The 22237-nt window shown below is 52.9% G+C and overlaps 10 protein-coding genes across 10 annotated transcripts; 5 read left to right on the top strand and 5 right to left on the bottom strand.

Moving 5' to 3' along the window:
- Positions 1–3: 3 nt before the first annotated feature.
- Positions 4–1963, top strand: BO80DRAFT_429802 (uncharacterized protein). Its single transcript, XM_025720565.1, has 2 exons — positions 4–1062; positions 1123–1963. The coding sequence occupies exons 1-2, from the start codon at positions 363–365 to the stop codon at positions 1875–1877; spliced, it is 1455 nt and encodes a 484-aa protein (XP_025569818.1). The 5' UTR covers positions 4–362; the 3' UTR covers positions 1878–1963.
- Positions 1964–2862: 899 nt separating this feature from the next.
- BO80DRAFT_368571 (putative tannase) lies at positions 2863–4575 on the bottom strand (the record flags this gene model as incomplete). Its single annotated transcript, XM_025716344.1, has 1 exon — positions 2863–4575. One exon carries the CDS (start codon positions 4573–4575, stop codon positions 2863–2865), a length of 1713 nt encoding a protein of 570 aa, XP_025569817.1.
- Positions 4576–7444: 2869 nt separating this feature from the next.
- On the bottom strand, positions 7445–8533 carry BO80DRAFT_418767 (esterase/lipase family protein). The gene is made up of 2 exons (XM_025718279.1): positions 7955–8533; positions 7445–7900 (listed from the first exon to the last, which is right to left on the bottom strand). The coding sequence occupies exons 1-2, from the start codon at positions 8381–8383 to the stop codon at positions 7541–7543; spliced, it is 789 nt and encodes a 262-aa protein (XP_025569816.1). The 5' UTR covers positions 8384–8533; the 3' UTR covers positions 7445–7540.
- A 2161-nt stretch (positions 8534–10694) lies between these two features.
- Positions 10695–11930, bottom strand: BO80DRAFT_469329 (putative O-methyltransferase; the record flags this gene model as incomplete). The annotated part of the gene is made up of 2 exons (XM_025723004.1): positions 10695–11717; positions 11763–11930. The coding sequence occupies 2 exons, from the start codon at positions 11928–11930 to the stop codon at positions 10695–10697; spliced, it is 1191 nt and encodes a 396-aa protein (XP_025569815.1).
- A 1014-nt stretch (positions 11931–12944) lies between these two features.
- BO80DRAFT_486877 (uncharacterized protein) lies at positions 12945–14322 on the top strand (the record flags this gene model as incomplete). The annotated part of the gene is made up of 5 exons (XM_025723536.1): positions 12945–13118; positions 13163–13299; positions 13410–13819; positions 13865–13898; positions 13943–14322. 5 exons carry the CDS (start codon positions 12945–12947, stop codon positions 14292–14294), a joined length of 1107 nt encoding a protein of 368 aa, XP_025569814.1. The 3' UTR covers positions 14295–14322.
- Positions 14323–14565: 243 nt separating this feature from the next.
- On the top strand, positions 14566–15610 carry BO80DRAFT_393773 (GNAT family N-acetyltransferase). Its single transcript, XM_025717269.1, has 2 exons — positions 14566–15108; positions 15186–15610. Exons 1-2 carry the CDS (start codon positions 14679–14681, stop codon positions 15446–15448), a joined length of 693 nt encoding a protein of 230 aa, XP_025569813.1. The 5' UTR covers positions 14566–14678; the 3' UTR covers positions 15449–15610.
- Positions 15611–15634: 24 nt separating this feature from the next.
- On the bottom strand, positions 15635–16391 carry BO80DRAFT_439332 (uncharacterized protein; the record flags this gene model as incomplete). The annotated part of the gene is made up of 4 exons (XM_025721075.1): positions 15635–15639; positions 15672–15782; positions 15970–16237; positions 16380–16391. 4 exons carry the CDS (start codon positions 16389–16391, stop codon positions 15635–15637), a joined length of 396 nt encoding a protein of 131 aa, XP_025569812.1.
- A 297-nt stretch (positions 16392–16688) lies between these two features.
- BO80DRAFT_429799 (zinc-binding alcohol dehydrogenase family protein) lies at positions 16689–17890 on the bottom strand. Its single transcript, XM_025720564.1, has one exon. The coding sequence runs from the start codon at positions 17793–17795 to the stop codon at positions 16767–16769; it is 1029 nt and encodes a 342-aa protein (XP_025569811.1). The 5' UTR covers positions 17796–17890; the 3' UTR covers positions 16689–16766.
- Positions 17891–18038: 148 nt separating this feature from the next.
- Positions 18039–20358, top strand: BO80DRAFT_469325 (Zn(II)2Cys6 transcription factor). The gene is made up of 4 exons (XM_025723003.1): positions 18039–18503; positions 18546–19054; positions 19098–20092; positions 20136–20358. Exons 1-4 carry the CDS (start codon positions 18095–18097, stop codon positions 20320–20322), a joined length of 2100 nt encoding a protein of 699 aa, XP_025569810.1. The 5' UTR covers positions 18039–18094; the 3' UTR covers positions 20323–20358.
- A 229-nt stretch (positions 20359–20587) lies between these two features.
- On the top strand, positions 20588–22234 carry BO80DRAFT_418752 (uncharacterized protein; the record flags this gene model as incomplete). Its single annotated transcript, XM_025718278.1, has 1 exon — positions 20588–22234. A coding segment is annotated over one exon (1647 nt), but the record flags the coding sequence as incomplete, so codon positions are not given.
- Between the last annotated feature and the right edge of the window lie 3 nt (positions 22235–22237).

Here is a 22237-nt window from a genome sequence, read left to right as displayed (position 1 = left end):
CCTCCACTTTCCTTTCCCCTTCATCCATCCTCCCTCACCATATTCTTCTTCACTTCTCCCTCCATCATCACCATCGTCATCATCATCAAGTAAAGGAAGTATTTGCTCTTTGCTGTCCTCGCCGCCAGTCCTGCCATTCCTGTGTTCTCATAGGACTCTCCGATTTCACTTGTTGACTTCGGATTGGGCACGTACTCGTGACCAGGCCGCAAGAGCTTTACCACTTTACTCTCATCTTCTTCTTATGATTCTTTATCCTACATCTTACGCGAGTCAGGGCTGCTCATTTCTGTTTCAAAGCCCGGGTGGGAGGGCTACTCGATTCATCGGGGGTTTTCGAACCCAGCGAATCTTGCAACACAATGACCACCACATCGCCAACCCCGTCCTTGGTCTTGAAGAAGGCAGTTCTTGTTTCGACACACGATCGAGAAGCTCTTTGTTCTGCTCGTCTTCGTATTGCCCATGATAAAATTGCTAACCAAGGATCCATCTCTCTTATGGTGAGGGTGGATCTTGCTAACCTAAGCGGCAGATCACAGCTACTGACATTTAATGTCCCTCCCGCGTCCGTCGAAGAATGTACATTAGCCCGGACAAGCAATGACCGCCTCTGTTCTTCTCATTGGATTGGCATGCTCCCGGCGTCTGTCCCAAGTGTTTCGGACGTGTCAACCTTGAGTCTGACACTCAGTACGACCGGCATCGTTCTTTGTCCATCTGGTATGGAGGCTCTAAGCCCGACCGATCCGGAAGACTCCACTTTTCGTGCATTTGCAAAGATCTGTAAATCCAAATCCCTACATCTACACTTCTCGAGACGACAATTTGTGAAAGACGAACTGGATCAGCTGGAGACTTTCTCCTTTGCCCTGCAAAGAAGACGTCTTCAGGCAGAGTCTTTTAACCATGCTCGTCAGGGCGTGGTCGAGAAAGATTGGCGTGTCTTTGGCCTGTCGCTCGATCCACCCCCATATTCTGAGGAGTCTGATCCGGCGAAGCAAGTGGATTTGCCCCTATATCGTGAGGAACCCGAGCAGGTGGTTGGAAAACGGTGCAGAGGTATCTTGTTATCTTGTCGTCTTATGTACTCAACTTCAATAGCTCGTTAATAGTATTTAGACCAGTGGTCAATGCCCTCCGATGATGAAACACGGAAAAAACCGCGCCTTCCCTCCCCATCCCTGCTAGGCTCCCCCACCGAAGTCAATACGCCGAGTACTCTTTCCCTATCACCGGCCTCCATCCGCCCAACTTACTTTACGCATGCTTCTGGCCGCACCGACCGTAGCCGACTGGCGCGTCTTGAACATGAGCTCCGTGGTGTTCCGGATGACTTGATCTGCAAACTGTTAATCCGAATAGGACGCCAACATCTGCTGGCCATACCCGGAGATGTAGATCGTGACCTGCCATCGGAGTCGGAGAAAGTCAGTTTTGCCCAGATCGAGCTGATGGAACGCCGTCTCGAACGATACGTCGATACGATGATTGAGCGCCGCCTCCAATCACGTGTCGACGAGATGGTCGACAGCGCTGTGAGCAGGTGTCGTGATCAGATTTACGACGAATACAAAACGAACGAAGCCGAATTCCGCGAGCAGGTCGACGATGGTAACTCCGAGGTCCGCACAACGGCCAATGAATGTATGAAGGAAATGAAAGAACAAGCCCAAAAGCACATGCATGAAATCGAAGAACAAGCGCAACAGTGCATGGATGATATCGAGCAGCAGGGAATCGAGGCGGAGATGGCTGCGGAGGAACAGGTTGCCAAGTTCAAGTGCTGGTTCCATGCGTCTGCCCGGTCTTTGCTTGATGGCCAGCCAAGCCCTAGCCATGAGCTGGCGACTAATGCCAGACGAAGTTCCATCTGATTTGGATACCAGTATCTCTACGTCTATGTATATTAGTCAGATAGCTCTCTAGTAAAGATATGTATATAGATTCTATAATACCTTCGGCTCTGATATCTACTTCCAAAAATAGGCCATATCTAAATTGAATCATGATTATTGATGCCGTACTACCGGTTGAGTGAGTGAATAAGTCAATTTTCCTTGTGCATCGAGAAAACACATTAGGCGAAACCACCACTACTAGCATGTTCCCGCACCCTACTGCCAGGGACCATACTTTTCGGAAATCCAGGAAAGGTATGGGTTGCTCGTGGGAATGAAGCAGCAGCCAGGAAATAACTAGCCCCGGATGCTACTTCTGCTTTGAGCGGACGGATAGGTCGATTCGGAATGGTTCACAATCCGAAACTGTGGAACCATGCGTCGCCCATAGCACGACTGTCTAAACATATAGCCTGAGGTGAGTGGTATCTAGATATCTGGGATACTAGGTCGGAGCGGGGAATCTGGCTGCGCCTCACTGAATGGTTGGGTTAATTGACAAGGTGTCCTATGTGTGTATTTATTCTGGAGAATGGGATTGATTGGGAGGGGCGGATTGTATAGGGTCTCGAATGGGGTGTGCATACTTCAGATTCGATGGAAGTATGGGTTACTGCTTAGAGGGATGTCGATATTGTATTGTCCGGTGAGGGAATTATTCCATTGGGACGGTTGGGTTAGGGAGAGGATTAGAGTGGAGATATACGGGGAATTGGCCTGTAGGATGGGAAGGACTATGTCGAGGGGTACGAGTACATACAGTCCCTGACAAATATAGTAGGGTGCTTGACTACGCAGTGGTAGGGATCATGTAGTTTGAGTGGAGGGCCCCGACACGTGTCCCATAGAGGTAGGGATGTACTTTTGTACTGTATTGAATGTAGAGTGGGCAATTGCTATGTACACACCCCCCCTAGGTCAAATCTTCACCGCGTTTCAATCTCATCTGACTGAACGGTAGCTAGTACACCGGCATCGGCACCGCATCCAAATCATAATGCCAACTATCAATGGAGCGCTGATCATACACACACTCCATGGTATCATTCGTCCACAACGGCCGCAGCGGCCAGGCACACAGCTGCTGATTCTCGCCCTCGTGCTCACCCTGCAGGACCGTGGCGTTGAGGGTGGTTGGCGTCACGCCGTTCTCGACCCAATCGATCATCACGGCGAGGTTGGTCTGCGGGAAGGGACCGTTCGGCATGGCGTCATTGGGGGCGCAGTGACCCGCCCCGGGGATGGTGTAGAGACGGTACCAGTCGTTGAGGGCGTCGGCGCTGGCGTTGTAGTCTTGGTTGGGGTACATGATGGTGCGAACGGATTCCCAGAAGCGGATGGAGGCCGCGGTGGGGATACTAAAGTCGGCGTCGCCGTGGTAGTGGATGACTTTGCCGCCGTTGTTATGGAACGGGGTGAGATCGGGCCAGGTGGTTTGCAGGGTACTGAAGTATTCCTGCATGCCGGCGATCATCCAGTCCTTGAGGGTGTCGTAGGTGACGCCGTCGAGGGAGTCGAGGGTGGTGCCGTTTTTGTGGACGAGTAGGGCGATGTACTCGCCGCCGAGTTGGTCGATGTCAAGTTCCCAGGTGCCGGTGGTGGCGTTGTATTGGGTTTCGGCGTCGTCGAAGGCGGCGGTGGGTTGGTAGGAGAAGTAGACGCGACGGCCGTCGGAGTCGTGGAGGCCATTGAGGATGGTCTGGGCGACTTGGATGGCTTGGGCGGAGACGGTGCCGTTCTGGGCGGGAGTGCCCCGGGAGGCGGCGCAGGCGTAGGATTGGCCTTCGATGGAGGTGATGTTGAAGTCGAGGAGGCAGAGATCGGTGCGCGCCACGACGCCGTCGGTTTTCCCGTCCATGGGGTCGCAGGCGAGGATGGTTTCGTTGACGATCTTGTCGAGCTCGCAGGGGGAGGGGTAGTAGTTGAGGGTCTTTTCGACGACGTTGGAATAGAGATGCTGGGTTTGTTGGAAGGACCAGCGGAAGGCCGGGGCCCCGATGATGGCCCCGTCCCATTCGTCCCCGTAGCGTTGGACTTGACTCCATCCTTCGCGGCCGCCTTCGGAACAGCCTTGGTAGTAGGCGTAGAGTTTGTCGCTGTCACTGAGCCCGTAGATGTTGCGGGTGAAGGCCTTGCCGAGTAAGCTGAGCTCGCGGTGTGCCTTGTATGCGAACATGTAGAGGGTTTCGTAGTTGAGGGTTCCATTGGCTAACAGCATCGCCGTGTCTGCATTGTTGGAGAAGCCCCCGAACCCACCGTCCGTCATGCCCGATGCCGCACCGTACATGACGCCGCCGGGGAGGGACTGGTCCCCGGAGTTGATGGCGTAGCCGCCACCACCGGTCGAGAGCCAGCGGTTTTGAAAGTCGGATGGCGCGGGGAGCCAGATTTCCAGAAGGACCTGGTCGCCGTCAATGCCATCGTGGGAGTAGGCAAACGTGACGTTGCAGTAGCTGATGGTGGCGCTGGGATAGAAGTCACTGGAGACACTGCTGTTGGTCACGACGTCCGTGGTCACGGAGTCGGAGTCGATGGTGATGCCCTGAATGAATTCGGAGGGTGGGAGAGCGGCTTTGGCAATGGAATTGGTGCACAGCTCTGCCAGGGTGGAGGGGGTTGCGGCATCTGTCAAGGCCGCGAGGGCCGCGGTGAGGGGAACCCAAATTGAACGCATCTTGGGCAATGCAGGAAGGATTTGAAGGGTGAGTAGGATTGGAGCTGTGTTTGCCTGGTGAGCCTAGGACAGGTCAGACAATCCCTCCTTTTATACCACAATCCGTCCCTATGAGCCGGAAATCATCCTGTCCGTGCTAGCAAAGGTGTCGTCATCGGAGGTTCCTGGAAATCAAGTGAGTTTGTGGGGAATACGGGGATGGAGCTTGAGTGCCGACGTCCAGCATGTTGAACGTTGGAATCCCCACCATCCCACCCCCGCAAACTGCCGCATCCCCGCTAAATGTCCGCAGAATGCGTGAAGAGACCGGGGATAAGTGGCTGTTGCATAGCGCCGGAATTGGGCAGACTGGTTACCACCCTACTGAAGTAGACACTGTCCGCGGAACTAGACAAGGTTAGCTCTAGATGATTAGTCCACATTGGATTAATCAATGCCGATCGGCGGACAACTGGTCAGAACTCCGACGCCGTGGATTTTCGGAACAAGCTTTGTTGGGCAGTTTCGTCCGGTAGCTCCAGACACAGAGCAGCCAACCACCACTTGCATGTGGCCATCCCACCCTACACCACTTAGTCTCCAGTCGGGCGAAGCTTTGAAGCTCACCCACGCGGTCAGAGCTCTAAGCTGCACAGGTTCGTGACATAGGTAGAGCTCCCCACCGGATGGCCGAGTCATGTCTGAGCTCTTACCCTCGTGTAAGTGATTTGTAAGTCGCAATACCGGTGGGGTATTGCTGAGTGCAAGGAGGAATTCATACTACATCCTAAATCTCACTTTCAACCTGCTAGGATTTCTCCGTGAGAGAGTCCGGCCTCCGAATTATTGATTGATAGGATTGTGGGTGTTGTGGGGAATGCGGGGAAAGGCGGGGGATGCCCAGGGGCTTGGACCCCGGCCGAGTTGTGATTCGCCGGGCGGCTAAGAGGTTTTCCGTCCAACTATTGCGGAGATTTGGCCCAGGCATATCCCGGGACTGGTCTACACTTGACTCTGAGATCAATGCGTGTCTTCTTCTGATAAGCAGCTCCACAACCTCCTTGTGCCTGCCGCAGTCCATGAGAGAGGCGTCCGTACACTCCTTCCCGGGAATAGGCTTCGCTAGGTAGCCCCTACCATCAATCCGACTAAAGGAATATGCTCTGCATTTTGAACAATGAAGCAACCGCAAGATCCATATACGGCGTGCATTGAGCGCATTGAGAAAGCCACGGGCAAGTTAGCATATCCGCCGTGGTTTCATCTGGAACTTGATGAAGCGATTGCAAGAGAAGTGTTCTCCAACGAAGCAGTTGTTCTTTTCAGATTTCGGAATCCCCGTGGACTTGATTCGCACCTTGAGGCGTTGTAGTGACTTGACATGATAGTAACGTTCTGGAAATGATGATAGAAGAAGGATCATCCTAGCTAGGATGTCGTAGAGGATGGTCAGAAGCATGCTTTGGTGGTATGTTTGCAGCTCACCTTCGCGAAAGCTATCGAAAAATTTTTGCAATCACAGCGTCGCGTGCAGGTGAAGAGTTGCAGCGTAAGCTTTCCACTCTTCGGCTTTCCTTGCTCGTACAAAAGTTGGGAGAAATCCGATACAGAACACTGTGATGCCCATCGTGTCCCAGATCCAATCAAAGGAGCGTTTGTGATCTGTGGGCATTTAAGGAACCATCATTGTAAAATTCCAGGCTCTGGAGACACTGTCAAGGTGAATAAAACGAGCGAGAGATTCACTTCCGTGTGCGGAACAAATCTTGTTGCTCTTATTGTACTCTAGGGGTGGTATTTTTCCCGGAGCGCTGCTCATTATGGTTGGCCTAGCTAGTAGCAAGAAGATCATGCAAATGCTCTTTGCGCAAGTGCTTCGCTTGAGATGGTTGATGGTTGGAGCAAGATAGTCAGGGGCTTCTTGGAAGACCCGGTCTGCCCAACCGCGGGTCCCGTGCACTCCCTCCAGTTGGCTGACAACGGCATCGCCCAAGCGACTATGGGTTCGTGGGGGACTCCGATGCCAGCTATCCGAACGAACTGTATGAAGGTGAAAGTAGCCATCACGCGGTGGTACTAGTTCCTATGACCAGCCAGATGACAACATTGTGTTGACTAATGCAACAGAATGTATAGAGGATATCTAAATGAAGCAGTAGGGACCCAATATTATCCTCACTCCCACGGTAGAGTAGAAGGAGGATCGTTTCTACTAGCTAAAGAGTCTTTATAGATTATATAGATATATACAGTCCTAGACACATCCAGCTTTCAATCATTTAAAGTTACCTGCGGTGACACTATATAGATCTAGATATACTTGGAATGACCTGAGCCTATTCATGGAAAACAGACATATACTCACTTTGTTCATCCACCTTTATAGAAGGATAAGTATTATCAAGGTTTGCTACCATGAATTATATGAGTGTATTTCTCTAAAATTCGTATTGATCTCACTAGATGTTCCTTCTTTCCTCTTTACTGTAAGGCATGTCAGATGAAGCAGGTTTAGGCAGAATGCGCCTAGAATCTCTAACCTTTTATCCATCGTTACAGAAAGGGATGATTGGGTCAGTCGGCCTTGTCTTTCGTTCAATGTTTAAAAAATTGACAGGGAGAATTCGCGGACAATGCACTGAAAACGCCCGAGGCGTCGAGGAAGTTGGAGCGGAATGCCATGATGGAGACGTTGAATGGGGACGAGGGCTGATACCACAAACTAGGCGGTGTAGAAGCAAGAATTATTTACTACCTACACTTAGCCTATAAATAGAGCGCAGGCAAAGTCCCTGAATATGTTATTACAGCCAGATTAGGAGTACTTTCGCATGATGTGACTCCTACCTCTCTTTTCACTCTAGGATATGTTCAGGTCGTAAGTTTGTAGGTTAGAATTTACTCGAGTAATCACCATTGAGGCTTTCAAGTTGACCGTCCGACTGATACGAGCAGCCAACTTGACTGTATATCAGCCTACACTATACTATACATCACATCGCCCAAACCCCTCAACAAACCTAACAATCTGCTCCGCCAAAGCCCTCGGCTGACTCACAAACGGCATATGACCCGTCTGAAAGTCCACGACATCCCACTCGACCTTGGACTTCTCCAACCAGGCATCCTGCAATGAGGACGGATTACAACAATCCTCCAGGGTCCGCACATACGCTCTCCTCCCATCAAACGCACTCTCCGCCCAGGCTGGCGCCGTAGCGGGCATTTCAAACGCCCGGAGAGCGTGCGGCTGCATGAACGCATTCAATTCCGCCTCGAGGGCCCGGTCGCAGTCATTGTATAGAATGTCCATTGCTGGTTCGATGATAGCGAGGCCTTCAGATGGCTGTAACAAATTATTAATACCTATACATATATGGTCGTGATGGCGGAGACATACCGTGCCAACTTTAATAAAAGGCGGATAAACACCACCGACAGCAGTGAGGAGGGCTTCACCCTCGAGTGTGATATTGCCCGCCACGTAAATCAGCCCAACAATGCCGGTCGAGTGACCGTGGGCTTGTCTGGTCCCCTTCGCCAGGCCGTTGGCTGCGCCACCGGCAACCACACCCCCGTAGGAGTGTGCGAGGACGACGACATCTTTACCCTGGTCGTTTAACAGAGGAAGGAGGACGCTGTCGCGCAGAAACGCGATATCCTGTGCAGAGGACACGTTGGTCGGATCAGAGGGATTGCAGCTCGGGTATGCGCCGGGGTGGGTGGTGTAGCCGGCTTCGGTCAGGTACGGGAGTAGTTTGTTGAAGCCGTCAGGGGTGCCGAAGGCACCGGGGACGATCACGATCAAGGGGGGGTTTGCTGAAGACATGGTGGAGGGATTCGGATTGGGAAAGAGGTTGCGATTCTGTTATGTTGGATATTATGCGGAAGAGAAATTGGTGAGAAGTTGAATTGCTAGGCGGAGGCTAGGAAGGCGGAGTGGCGGGATATAGCTCGACGGGGTCAGAAATTAGTGCGGTGTCAGACTGGTACTAGGGAAACAGCTCAGCCGGGTTAGAGATTCTGACATTAAATAACCTCAATCATATGATTCCCTTGTCTGATACTGAATTAGTTCTACACATGAATCTTGATGCTAAATCAGCCTGCACGTACCTAAACCTTATACCCAAAAATAGAGAAAAAAAAACTTGCAAAATCTGTAAAACCCTAAATATTCTGAAACCTCCAGCCCTTCAATGCTATAAGAATATCCTATCACCCATAGAAAGGGTGAGTATATTTGATGATTAAGATTATCTAATATCAAGAACTCTGACCGGCAGACTGCAATGTGGCTGAGACTGACAAGAGACTTTCTAATCAGCAGCATCGGATTAGTACTTCGAAATTAGGCAATCAACTCAACTGCATGACAGGTGCAACAGCTACCTAGGTGGCACCTGTAAGTCACCTAAAAGCGCCACGCCCGAGGCGCTGACCCAGGATAGATACATGTACATACAGACAGGTGGTAATTCGTGTACTCGAACGTGGACCTGCAGGTGGGGGCTAAGTAGTTACACACACTATACTTATCTCAGTAGGTGGGGACAGCCCCTCTCATCATTTCACATTTCAGGTGTAGAGTGAACAAGGCTTCAAAAAATGTTATAACCAGTTTAATGCATTTGTATGAAACAACACGGGGCGAGGTAGACATTCAATGACTGGGAAAAACGGTGGAGTTTCTCTTTGCCATACGCTAGTGACAGACGTTCCTTGATTCTTTGGGGCTGAATAAACCACTATCCAGGGTACAAAGTACATACCATACTGAATTCAGGTCCAATACCAGGATGTTGCCAGACACCAATGACAGTTCTGTAGGGACTGAAATAAAACAACTGGTGACTACACTGATGATCGTCTTCACAGGTAAATCATGTCATGAACCTGACTACATGGCCATGAAATGCCTGAATCGGAGGAAATTAGCTGAAATCCCCGCAATGCTGCTCCTCTATAGCTAGGCTCACAGGATAGCTGAAAGGATATTGTCAGAGGATACATTGTTGCAAACTAAATGCAACAGATCCTTCTTTCTGAGTAAAGCGGCCAGACATGCCTGAGGTCGCGGAATGAGCCAAGAGATGGTGCCTGAGGCTAATGCACGCCGGTGGCACTAGGCCACATTAGCCCAACGCTGGTCATTCTTACTGTTTCCCCCGGATATACTTGATAGACACTCTAGATTTCTTGCCGTGCTTTTCTGTGTTCCATATATTATTAGCGTGTGAAGTATACGTGCTGATCTGGCTGAATGACTGACCGTCTCTGGATGCGGTGCCTGTGACTGTAGTCTCAGGTTTGTGTACGGAATAACCTGCGATTGATCTCTAGGTTTCACTTGCCTTCAGCAGACATGGTTGAGACAGAGATATAAAAGAAGTGAGATTGCAACAAAATGGGCGTCTGACACTATAAATCAAGCCGGATGCTTTATCCTAACTGGGAGGAGGGTATAAACCAGATGAGGTATCATCTTCAAACAGTCCTTCTAAGAAGATGACACTGATGACCACCGTTCGGATTTTTGCAGTAGAAGCAATTTAGCAATCAGTACACAATCTTGACGAGTAGGGTAGATCCGACCTCTGCATTTTCTGGTGGTGAGGATGATAATTATAGGCATCCTTGGTTTGCATGACTCATAGGTAGAGTCCAAGTGCCCAGTTCATTTTGGCTTAAGCTGAAGACTATGGTACCCATGACGAGCTTATTGCTACCATCTTGAGGCATAAAGAAGAGAGCCTACTCTGTAAGGATCTGAAGGAGGGGATGTGAAAAGGTTCCACTAGAGAAGCCTTCACTGCGAACCAAAAGTCCCTAGGGTGACCTGTGAAGCCGAGGGTCACCATCATGTGGGAGATTCACTTCTGGATATAGTATCGGTATTGTGTCAGAACGGTATGGAATGGACCATTTCCTCTGGCAGTGAGAACTTGCATCCTATGAAGCTATTGCAGCTGCTATCCCCCTATCTGGCGCAAAATACGCAGAATATATCATTTCATAGTCCCTTCCGTAGCATAGGAGGTTGTAACCCAGGAAGCATCCCACGCAACAATATCTAGGTATTAAAACAAGATGTCAATGGTATTCAGTATATAGGCACCCATTAGGTCTAGTGTCACCCGTCAAGCGAGCTCGGCCTCGATGAGTGACTCGGCGGCGCCCGGATACTGGTAGATCCGAACCATCTTCAATCCAGCCTTCGCCAGGATATCCCTCCACTCCGCCTTCGTTCGTTCTCGCACCGCAAAGTGAGCCAGCATCATCATGTCCATCGCACTCGCGGCCAGCCCAGGTTTCTCTTCACTGACTACAATCTCGTTGAGCAGAACCCGCGAATAGCCCCTCTCCAGCGCCGGTACCAGATTCTGTAGGATTTGAACCCCCTCCTCGTCACCCCAGTCGTGAAGAATGGAGTGGAGGGAATACGCACGCGCGCCATGCACCGGCAGTGGCGTAAAGAAATTGTGGGCCTGGGCTTCGAAAGGACGCGCCTCGCTCGTAGCCACCACAGCAGCAATAACGGGCTCTCGGTCCTGGAGGATGATTCTACCCGGGTGGGAACCGTGTTGCGCTGCAAACAATGCAACGTCGTGGCCTCTGCCACCTCCCACATCTACCAGCAATACGTCGCTCACGAAGCCTGCGATCATCCGCTCCGCCACGGGGTAAAACCCCGGGTCATACCAGTTCGGCTTCCCCGCACGATATGCGCTCATAAAGGAGTCGAAGTGCTCGAGATCCGGGGGCGTCGCGACGAGCCATTCAAAGAACGGGAGCTGAGTATTGTGCGCGCTCTGAAACGGGCCGCCCAGTCCACCTAGGGTGGGGGATCTATATCTTGTCTGTTTGAAAAACGCGGGAAACCCATTGAAAGAAGGCCGGGCAGTATCGTAGTAAAAAGAGATGCTGTGCTGGTAATTCTCCTCTGCAAGTCCGTTGCTCAGGGTTGTCGCGTGGAATGCCCCATCGTGGTACGTGATGAGGTACATCGCAACGAGATGTCGAGTCAAGCGCTGCAGCAACGCCAGCTGAACGCCTGTTTTCTCCGATAGCGCCGACGGAGTAAGTCTGATGTTCCCTGCCTCTTTCAGATGTTGAAAAAGCTTCACGTTCACGCAGAGGCGAATGATTGCTGACAATGCGGGCTGGACTAATTAGTGGTGGTCAGTGATATCCGGACTGTTGCTCACCTCAGCCCAGAAGCTGCGCTGAACGAACTCGCTGGGCACTTCAAGTGCCGCGACCAGCGCTCGGCTGCGTTCGATCAGAGCTTCTCTCGACCCGGGTTCATTGTCCTCAAAAGCGTTCCCCGTCGAGCCGAGGTCTTTCAAAATTGATGATACAGAAGAAGTTGACATAATGATTTGATGTTAAGACGGAAAGCAAGGGAACGGTGTTGTATGGCCCATTTAAGGACGAGCTGATGGACCGAAGCCATCGTTGGACTATCCCGTGGTGAGCGCGACAACAGGTTTCTCGAGCCCTGATTCTGAGTTAGTTGGCCGTTATCTATTATCTAGCGGAAAGTGTCGTGGCTCGAGCCGATGCCAAAACCTTCTTCGCCAGTGGGAAGCATGTCATCGGTTGCTGTTGCGACTACCTGATCCTCGAGTGCCCTTCGTCAAGTCACTTGGGAGGTCAACAGACAGACTGCGGAGTGAACACATGGTCAATCACGAATCTGGAATTTGGCAAATCAAAAGGAATCAAGGGGCCGATTTCATGCAGACGATCTACGAACGCCCCTTCCAGCCTGCCACAGTAAAGGGCGTGACAGCAGCACCCCAGTCCGTCATATGGCACTGGTGGTTGCTCCCGAAGGATGACTAGCTCAGCCACAAGCCATGTTTTTCCAAGCTCGATTACGTGAGTCAATGCAATAGTACACAGATCCCTGCCAAACCCTGACCGGACCGGAAGTCTCACAGAGACAGCAGATGGCACCATTCGTTTCCCTGTAACTGCCTCCCATGACCCCTGTTGGTTGCTATAGCCTAAAACTGAGAGGAGTGAGCTATGGGCACTAGCACGGCTGGGAGTGCGTTAGCTGGCCACCCGGGCCAGTGGCACCGGATCGCTTTGCGCTTGCCAGGCCACGCATCCGATATCCCCACTTAGCCTTGTGTCACCCAGATTCAATGGCGGGCAGCCTTGTACGACCCATTTTCGGTCAGTCAAATGTGCTATCCCAAGAGGGTATGTCAATCAGACAGGTCTGATCCTTCAAGGACCGGTCTTGTCGATCCAGAGGTGGCAACTATCTTTCGGGAAGTGACAGGTTATAGAGATGCTCGGCTCCCGTCGTGGATCGCTCCACCCTTTGGCCCATGCTTTATCATCGCCTGGCCACATGGTCTGACCCGATTATCACCATGGCGTCGTTTGACACAGACGTCGATTTCAGTCAGAGTCGTGGAGCTGATATTAATGTCGTTGCGTGGGTGTTTACTGGCACTGCAATTGCAACCGTCTTTCTTAAGCTCTTTGCCCGTGGGCACGTCTCTCACAACCTGGGATGGGATGACTTTTTTATCTTCTTCTCACTGGTACGACTACCGAATTGCGAGCCGGTAGATATTGACTGTTGCAGGGCCTGAGCATCATTGCCGCAGCGTTCGTCTCATATTCAGTTACCCTGGGTTTGGGCCGACACACGGCGGCCGTGATTGCCGAGCGTGGGTTGGAAAGATATGTCTTGACTGCCAAAGTGGCAGATTATCGCATTCCGTATGTTTCTATCATCGCTCTTTGCCAGAGGCTAACTGTAGCAGCTTTTAACATTGGTAAGTGAAGCATCTACTATCCTGGACTCCGCTCACTCCGCTAGGCGCATTCAGCTTCCCTAACATCTCGATCGCAATTCTGATCACTCACCTGCTCGACCCCAACCCACTGCGTACGCGATGCCTGTACGCCATGGTTACACTGCAGGTGGTATTTGCCATGGTTTCGGTCTTGAGTGTGTTCCTGCAGTGTAACCCTACCAAGATGCTGTGGGATCCTTCCGTGGAGGGTACATGTTGGGATGCAGCTGTGTTCGATGACTTTATGTACTGGGTCAGCGCATATACTACGATTACGGACATTGTGTTGGCAGTAGTGCCCGTCAGCGTGTTTTGGAAGCTGCAGATGCGATTTTCGACCAAGCTAGGGGTGTGCATCATGATGAGCCTCACCCTGCTCTCTGCGATTGTGACGATTGTGAAGGCGACGTACTTGCACCTGTTTACGCAACGAACTGATCCTCGTCTGTTCCCTGTTTCCATTCCATATTCAATCTAACAACTGATAGTTCACGACGTGGTGACCCTGGTTATTTGGGGGCTGTAAGTATCCTCTTCCTGAGATCTATGGAGAGTCTGACCTTTAGGATTGAACAAAACGTCGTCATTGTCGCCGCCTGTATCCCGACACTCCGTTCCTTCTTCCGCATAGCCTTTGGTACCAAAGGTTCTCGATCCGGGAATACCAGTTCACGCACGCGCTCAGGGTCGGGCTTTAAGCTGTCGTCCAATCCGAAGCATAGTATTTCGCAGCGGCTTCCATCCGACTCTGAAATCGCACTCCACACGCAGCACGATGACATTGAGAGCAACAGTAGCCAGCGCATCTGGTGGACGCAAGAACTGCACGTGGAGAGCGACCAGGAGGATGGTTTGAGCCATATGGATCGAGATTTGCGGAACATTGTACCGCCTGAGTTGCGGTCACCAGATAACTAGGTTAAGTTCCGCCGTCAGGTTCCATGGCTCAGACCATTATTAACTGTATAATATGATACCTAATTATCACAATAGTATATCTCACGGAAATAAGCACAACCGCCATCCGTACTATACCCTCCTTGGATCCCGACATCAACCGAACTAGTCCGCGTTTGTCTCGCACCAATAATCAACTTCAACCTGCATCCACCATGACTCACGCTAATCCTTCCCCGCCATTAGCATTTCATCCCAAACCTATATATGATTCAATCTCACCAACCCTACCCTTTGCAATGCATAAGCAGGATCAATTCTCCCCTCCAACCCCCTCCAAAAAAAAAAAAAGAAAAAAAGACCCCAAAAAGCAGCCACAGCAAAAGAAAAGGAAAAATATCGAAAATGGGCATCACGATCCGCCCCGCCACGGAACTCGACACCCTCTCACTCGGCCAAATCAACATCGCCAGTTTCCGGCACCAACCCTTCTGGGGCAACCTCTTCCCCAACATCCCGGACACGGAGGCGGGAACTCTCCCCCTAAAAACCGCCCGATGTCTCGATAAACTCGTCGCGCCGAATGTGCATGTTTTGGCAGCTGTGGATGATATCTCGGGCCGGGTGGTAGGGTATGCGCGGTGGATGGTTCCAGCTGACGAGAACGGAGATGGGAAGAGTGCAGTGGAATTGAAAGAACAGGCGAATGTGGAGTTATTAAACCGACATAAAGCGGGGAACACGTTTCCCGTGGGAACGAGAATGGATTTATATCATGCGTTTCAGGAGTTATTGAAGGATGTAGAGGGGCGGTTGGTAAGGGAGGGTGATTTCGGTATTTACTCCCTATCCTACTATCTTTTCTCATTTGAAATGAGTACTTGGTCAGTTTACTAACTCTGCTGCACCTAGTCCTGGAACTCCTCGCCACACACCCAGAAGCCCAAGGCAGAGGCGTCGGAACGGCATTATTAAACTGGGGCCTTGAACGGGCGAATAAGCGAAATGCGAGGGTGTATTTGGAGGCTACAGAGGATGGATATCCGCTGTATTGGAAGTATGGGTGGCGGGATGTGGAGGTGATTGAGATTGATTTTACGAGGTTTGGGGGAGAGGGGAGGCAGCAGTGGACGGTTATGGTGAGGGAGAGGGGGGGTGTTGTTGCTGCTGCTTAAGTGGTGGGATGGGATTAGGGCTACGTTGTTGGTTTTATGGGCGGGATTTGAGATATAGATGAATGTTGGGTAGATGTGTTGTATACTCTTTAGGGCTATTACAACATATATGCATTTTGTCATATGTTGGAAAGAGAAGTCAACGTGACAAATATATTCTGGAAAGAAGTGAATATTGGCCCTAAGTCACCCTGCAAGCTATAAAGTGATACAGCTCACTTACGTTTTCGCGTTGGAGAAGCCCAATACACAACCAAGAAGGCGACATAGGTCGTCAATCTACAAATGTAGGCGACTAGACACTCGTTCTTCTTCCTTTGTCCTTGCTCTGCAACTACGGCGATCACAACAATACCAACTATAAGCAACTATCACCCCTCAAATTACAACCCAACGACCAGCCATCCCCACTAGCATTCTGACTACTAGCAATCTAACCACCATCCCCCACAACCCTCGACAATCCCCCTCCCAATCCTCCTTCCATCTCTCCCACCATTTCCGATCCCCCACCGACACACCCTCCATCATCTCCTCCCACGTCCTATCCAACCTCACCACCTTCTTCAACATCAGCTTCTGGTACTGGTTTGCGTCCGTCCTGTGCAGAATCTCCTCCACAGTCCGGGGTTCAAGGACTTCGAGCACGTCTCTCGTCTTTATTTGGCCCGCGTAAAAGCGTCGGCCGCAAACATGAATTTGAAATCGGGTATGGTGCATGTCCATGTGATTCTGCGGGGGTTGTTCAGGCCGTGTGGTTTGGCGAGACACCATGGGATAATTAGGGGTCTGAGATAGGTGTTTGGGTTGCAGTGCGTGGTGATTCTTTTTTCGGGGGTGGGTTTGGAATTGAGATGGTTAGTAGGTTGGTTTTGGAGAGGATGTAGTTTAGAGAATATACTTGAGAGAATGTTGGAGGAGTATGACATACGTGTTGCTTCATAATGAAAGATTTGTGGTGGTTCGTTCACTATCCGAAGGTTCAGAGGATGACCCAGGAATGATCGACCAGAGTGCAACCGGCGCCTTTATAGGCGTAGAGACCCTGATCCTCGTGTAGCTGTAGGACGACGGCCAGTCACGGGCCTCGGGTCAGGTGGCTTCCGCCACGGCGGAGACATTCTCCGGCATCCTGGTTCTCTTCTTTCGTGCTACATTTGTCTCACTTGTCTGGCTTTCGTCTCACTTCATCTCACTCTTGACTCTTACCGTTCAGTCTACAAGGCTGGCAGGTTGACAATCTGACAGGTAACAGGAAGGAATCTCATTGTCCAGTCATTGTGATAGTACTAATGCGGCCTTGTCTGCAGCTCCAACCTTACGGCGTCTCAGCCACGTTATATACCAACTTCTGTCCGCTAACCTTCCCATCCTTCATCGCCTGCAAGCCCTCCAAGACGCCCTGCAACCCCCCAGCTCCCACCTTGGCCGGGTGAGGCTTGATCTTCCCATCCGCCAGAAGCGTCGCCGCCTTGCTCATAAACTCTGCCGCGAACTCGCGATCCTCGGGCTTCGCAGGGATCACACCACCGCCAAAGTCAAAGTCCTCGCCAAAGGCCGTATACCCCAGGGTGAAGCTATTCTTCACATCGTCTCGATCAACAGCTGCGTGCACGATGGCCGAATAGTGACCACCCTGGCTGGAAATCACCTGTTCGCAGAACTCGGCCCCGCCGACCGTGTCAAAGACCAGCTTTAACTGGTCCTGGGCATAGTCCTTGACAGCTTGGATGGCATTCGGGTCCTTGTAGTCGAACGCGGCATCCGCACCGAGACTCTTGACCAGGTCAAAGTTCTGCTTTGAACAGGTCGTCAACACCGTGTATCCTGACAGCTTGGCATACTGGATGGCCAGGGTGCCCGTGGCGGTGGAACCCCCATAGACCAGAAGCAGCTCGGGTTTGGTGAGCGGGGCGTCTGGGGGTGCGAGCTTCAGGCTTTGATACAGACCCTGGCCGACGGTGATGGTTCCCAGGCCAAGCGTGGCCGCCTCCTGGAAGCTGAGGCGTTCGGGGATCACGATTTGGAGATCGGCTTTAGGGATGCAGTACTCGGCAAAGGCGCCACTTTCTGGGTTGTTAAGCTTGCAGCCTTGGACCCACCCGCAGACGCGGTCTCCCTTGCGAAACTGCTTCTTGACACCTTTACCGACCTCTTCCACGATGCCGGAGTAGTCGTTGCCAATGGTGAGGCCGGGAGGTCCCCTGTCGGCACTCTTCCAATCGGTCGGATTCAGAGCCACGCTGACCGTCTTCACGAGCAGGCAGTCATCGAGCAGGGTGGGGATGGGACGGCCAGAGACCACATTGCGGGCGCCGCGCGCCGTGATGGCAACCACTTTCTGCATGGTGTGACGATAACTTCGAGTTAGTGAGACTTGGATAGATGTGGGATTAGAGAAATCTACGAACAAGGCGGGGTGAGGGGTAAAATGGTTACATTGATGGTCACGTCACTGCCAGCATGCCTGCAGGTGGATGGCAGCTGATAGCCGACATTAATAATCGGCCATTATTAATCCACTCCGATGAAGTGGATTCGCCGATCCGATGGACCCATCGATGAACTGTACTTTCTCAGCTCCTTGCAACATGTCTCCATTTCTCCTCCGCACTATCCTGTTGCAACTGACGGAGTCCTCTGCGGATGTCTGCCCGACCCAATGACATTGCCCGCATCGCCAACCTTGTCTCTGCTCATTCCAAGCCCCAGCCACTCCCGGGAATGATACCGCGCGAGCGGGTCTCCCGAGCCTGCGAACACTGTCGGGCCCGCAAAATCAAATGTAACGGTCAGCGGCCGTGCAACGCCTGTGCCCGACATCCGGAGCGATGTGTTTATCGCACGGGGAACATCCGCCAGCGGAAAAGCCGTCGGCCCCAGGAACCATCGCGGCCCCCAGCCCTACTCCCCCTCCCGGCCACCCAGTCGCCCACCACTCCTAGTGACTGGTCGGGCAGTTTGAGCGATGATCCTATTCAGTACAAGCGGCATCATGAGCTCCGTGCCGGTATCGGCATGCAAAATCCCGAAACGGGGGCTTTTCAATTCTACGGTATGATCTCCATCGCTCATCTGGACGCTACTAACTGATTAGGGCCTTCTTCTGGCTTCTGCTTTATTCATCGGGTCTACCAGCGCATCAAGCAGGGCTCGTCCAGTGAGCCGCTGTTGGCCCGTCGCAGCGGCGCCATCCCGGATGCCATCCAGCGGTTTGGGATGGAGCGCTTCATGTTTGCCCGGGGGGACTCCGATCCGCGTCGGACTCAATGGCCGTCCGAGATGTTTCTTCCCCGGGATCTGGGCGACCAGTTCATCGAGGCCTATTTCCGGGTCATGCATCCGCAGATTCCAGTCCTGATCCAGTCGGAGATTGTCGATGCCTGGACCCAGATGTGGGAGTCGCCGGTGCGCGACCGCGGGGTGAAAAATCAGGATATCCTGTTCATGGTGCTGGCCATCGGCGCGCGTGTCGCCAATTTAAAGGGGAAGCAGTCTGAAAGCAGCGTCGAAGCGTGGGCAGAGTATTTCTCCAGTCGTGTATCTGAGGGGCCGATCTTCCTGCAAGAGCCGAGCATCCGTGGCGTGCACTTGATGCTGTTGAAGGTGCGTTGCCCTGTCTTGAATTACATCTGCTAACACATGGCAGTCAATGTACGCCTTGCAACTGATGCGCCAGAACGATGCCTATCTCTACTTAGGACACGCCACCCGCACCTGTCTTGTGCTGGGCCTGCACCGCTCCCAGGTTACTGACGGTCGCGATCCCAATATGCACCGGCTGCGGTTGACCTTTTGGACGGTCTTTTTTTGCGAGCGCATCTCCTCGCTGTACATGGGTCGTCCGTCCAGTCTGGCCGACCGGCAAATCGACACGGCCTATCCGGAGGACCTAGCATATCCCTCGGACATCTCCCACGCCCCGATGCAGGAGTGTGCCTTTATCCGCGCCATGGCCGAGATCTCCAAACTGGCGGACCGCATTTCTATTGAGATTTACTCTCCTGCTAGCATCAAATGTATGGCGGACCTGGCCAAGCTCAACCAGACCAGTCTGGAATGCGACGCTGCCTTGCAAGCCATTAACCCGACCTTACCGTCCTACCTCCACTTTTTCGACGACTGCGTCCCAATCGGCGAGCCGTGGCAGGAGATCCAGCGCCTGGGTCTTGGGTTCTGCTATTATGTCGTCCGCATGCTCCTCTTTCGTCCTTGCCTTGTCATGAGCACCTTTTTCTCGTCCGTCAGCGAAGCACAGATCGCCACCGGCTGCGCCGAGCTTCAATCGTGCATCAACGCCTCTACTTCCGCCGCTTGCAACCTGGTCCATCTGGCTCACGACGTATATTTCCGGCGCTTCCCAGACATCCGCTACGACGGAGCGCTCGCCTCGTTCCTGATCTCCGCGTGTCTCACGTTACTCTACGACGTGCCCAATCTGGGTAACGACCCTGTCCGGGCGCGCAAGACGTTTACGGTCGTCGAAAAGGCCATCAAGTGTTTGGATGAGATCGAGCATACGGGATACACGTCCGGCAAGGCGTTGAGCTTGGATCTGATGAAGGTGGCCAAGCAGGCGGTGCTTGCGGCGGATCCGGTGGTGGATACGAATCAGGTTTTAGTGGATGAGTTTCCGTGGTTAGAGTAGGTATTCCCCTTTTGTTGTTGAGTGGTGCTGACTTGGCAGGGATTGGTCGTCTGCTGTGGCTTGTGGGGGTAATCTCGATCCGTCGACGTATGCGTTTCCCCAGGCGGAGATGCCGGTCCTGGGGGCGTTGGAGGGGAACGGGGCGGGTTGGATTGAGTCGGAGGGGAATTATCTCTGGTCGGGGAATGGGTTTGCTCCGAATTCGATGCCGGGGTGTTTCTTCTAGTTGGCAAAAAAACAGGATAGAGCAGATAGAGAGCACAGATCAATAGATTATTTTCCGACGGCGCCTATTCCCGCCTTGTACCAGGGCCACGTTCCCTGCCGCTGAAACGTTTCACTACGCTGTTCAGCCCTAATTCTCCCTCCAATGCGCAGTCTGCTTTACGCGCCCTGCATCCTGGCCGCGGTCCGAGCTCCTTGTGAGCCCCATCCAGGGGTTATATCTATACAGCGTCGACCCTGTTCCCTCCTCATCGTCCACCGTCCCAATGTCTGATTCCACCCGGCCCGTGCCATGGGCCCATCATCTCATCTACCTGCTGCTGCTCTTGCCTACCGGACTCAGCATCACCCTTCTCCTTAGCGACTCCCGCCACTGGACCCTGACCGGTGATCTGTACACCTTCATCAATACGTACCGAACGTCTGTCCAAACCGCTATTCAGATCCTGGCCACACTGCTCAGCACCATCCAGCTGGTCATCATCTGCCGGCTCATCAACCATGCCACCCGCATCCTCTTCAGCCGACCAACCCACCACACCACCCTCAACGACTTAGCCCTATGGTCCTCCCTATCCACCCCCACCACCAACTTCTCCCTCCCCCTACCTCAAATCCTCCTCACCCTCATCCTGGCCAACCTCTCCGCCGTCCTGTCCGCGCTCTGGACCGGCGCCCTCACCCCCACCTCCGCCACCACCCTCACCAACACCACCATCTCCATTCCCTCCTACGCCAACCGCACCTTCATCAAAGAATACCCCTCCCAAATCGACAACACTGGCCCATCCCTCCGCACCACGCGGGGCTACTTCACCTACTCGGTCGGCGTCGGCCTCCTCACCTCGCTCGTCTCCTCCGCCTCCACCGCCTCCCCCCTCACGGGGACCCTCCGCAACCGCACGCACGCCAAACTCGACTCCACGGGCTACAGCTACACCGGCCGCTCCTACGGCGTGGGAAGCCCCGTCGGGCTCACCGACTCGGCCGTCTCCTTCTACCCGTGGGCCGCCAACTACACCTACCACGAACGGGGCTACGACGCTCAGATCGACTGCATCTACAACGCCTCCTCCCAATTCATCCTCCAAGACACCTTCTACAACGCCCTCTACGACGCCCGGGGGGCCCTCCCAGACAGCAACACCTCCTCCGCGGAGTACTCCGTCTACACGGGTTGGTCCACCGATACCATCGTCGCCCTCGGCGTCGCCAGCGATCCGATTGCCTATACCAAGACCCGGTACGTCGCGGCCGCGGCAGGCGCATCCTACCGTGCCTTGAATGCCAGTCAATGTCTCGTCACCTTCATCCCCACATGGTTCCAAGTCGACGTCGCCGTCAAAGACAAGACCATCTCCATCTCCAAACTCAACACCTCCTCCCCCTCGCAACGCGAAGAGGAAACCGACATCGACCCAACCAACCGCACCATCCACGTCGTCATGCGCCAACTCGAACTCATCTCCAACGACCTCACCTCCTTCTACCGCTCCACGCTCGGTGACGCCTTCAACACCAGTATCGCTGACGCCACTACCAACCTCAACTCCACCTCCCCTTCCCCTTCCCACCCCATCTCCAATACATCTGCTGCTCTGACAGGGATCCAAAACACCTACATCTCCCTCCTCGACGACATTCTCTCCTGCTACGCCTCCGCGCAACTCATCGTCGGGAACTTTACCCTCCCGGCTACCGCGACCGTGCGGATCGATGCGTTGCGGCTGGGCTCGCGGGTGTATATTATTGCTGTGTTTGTGGTGAGTTTGCTGGTTGTGGGGATCGTGGGGATGGAGGCGGGACGGACGAAGGGATGGAGGAATTTGCCCGGGTTTGATTTTCTGGATGCGAGGATGTTGGTGTTGGGGGCGGCGAATGGGGGGAGGGGGGTCGCGGAGAGGGCGGCGGAACGG

The sequence above is a fragment of the Aspergillus ibericus genome (genome assembly GCF_003184845.1).
Source record: "Aspergillus ibericus CBS 121593 unplaced genomic scaffold BO80scaffold_73, whole genome shotgun sequence".
Classification (NCBI taxonomy): domain Eukaryota; kingdom Fungi; phylum Ascomycota; class Eurotiomycetes; order Eurotiales; family Aspergillaceae; genus Aspergillus; species Aspergillus ibericus.
Note: the sequence above shows the minus strand (reverse complement) of the source record. Positions and strands in the feature narration are given on the sequence as shown.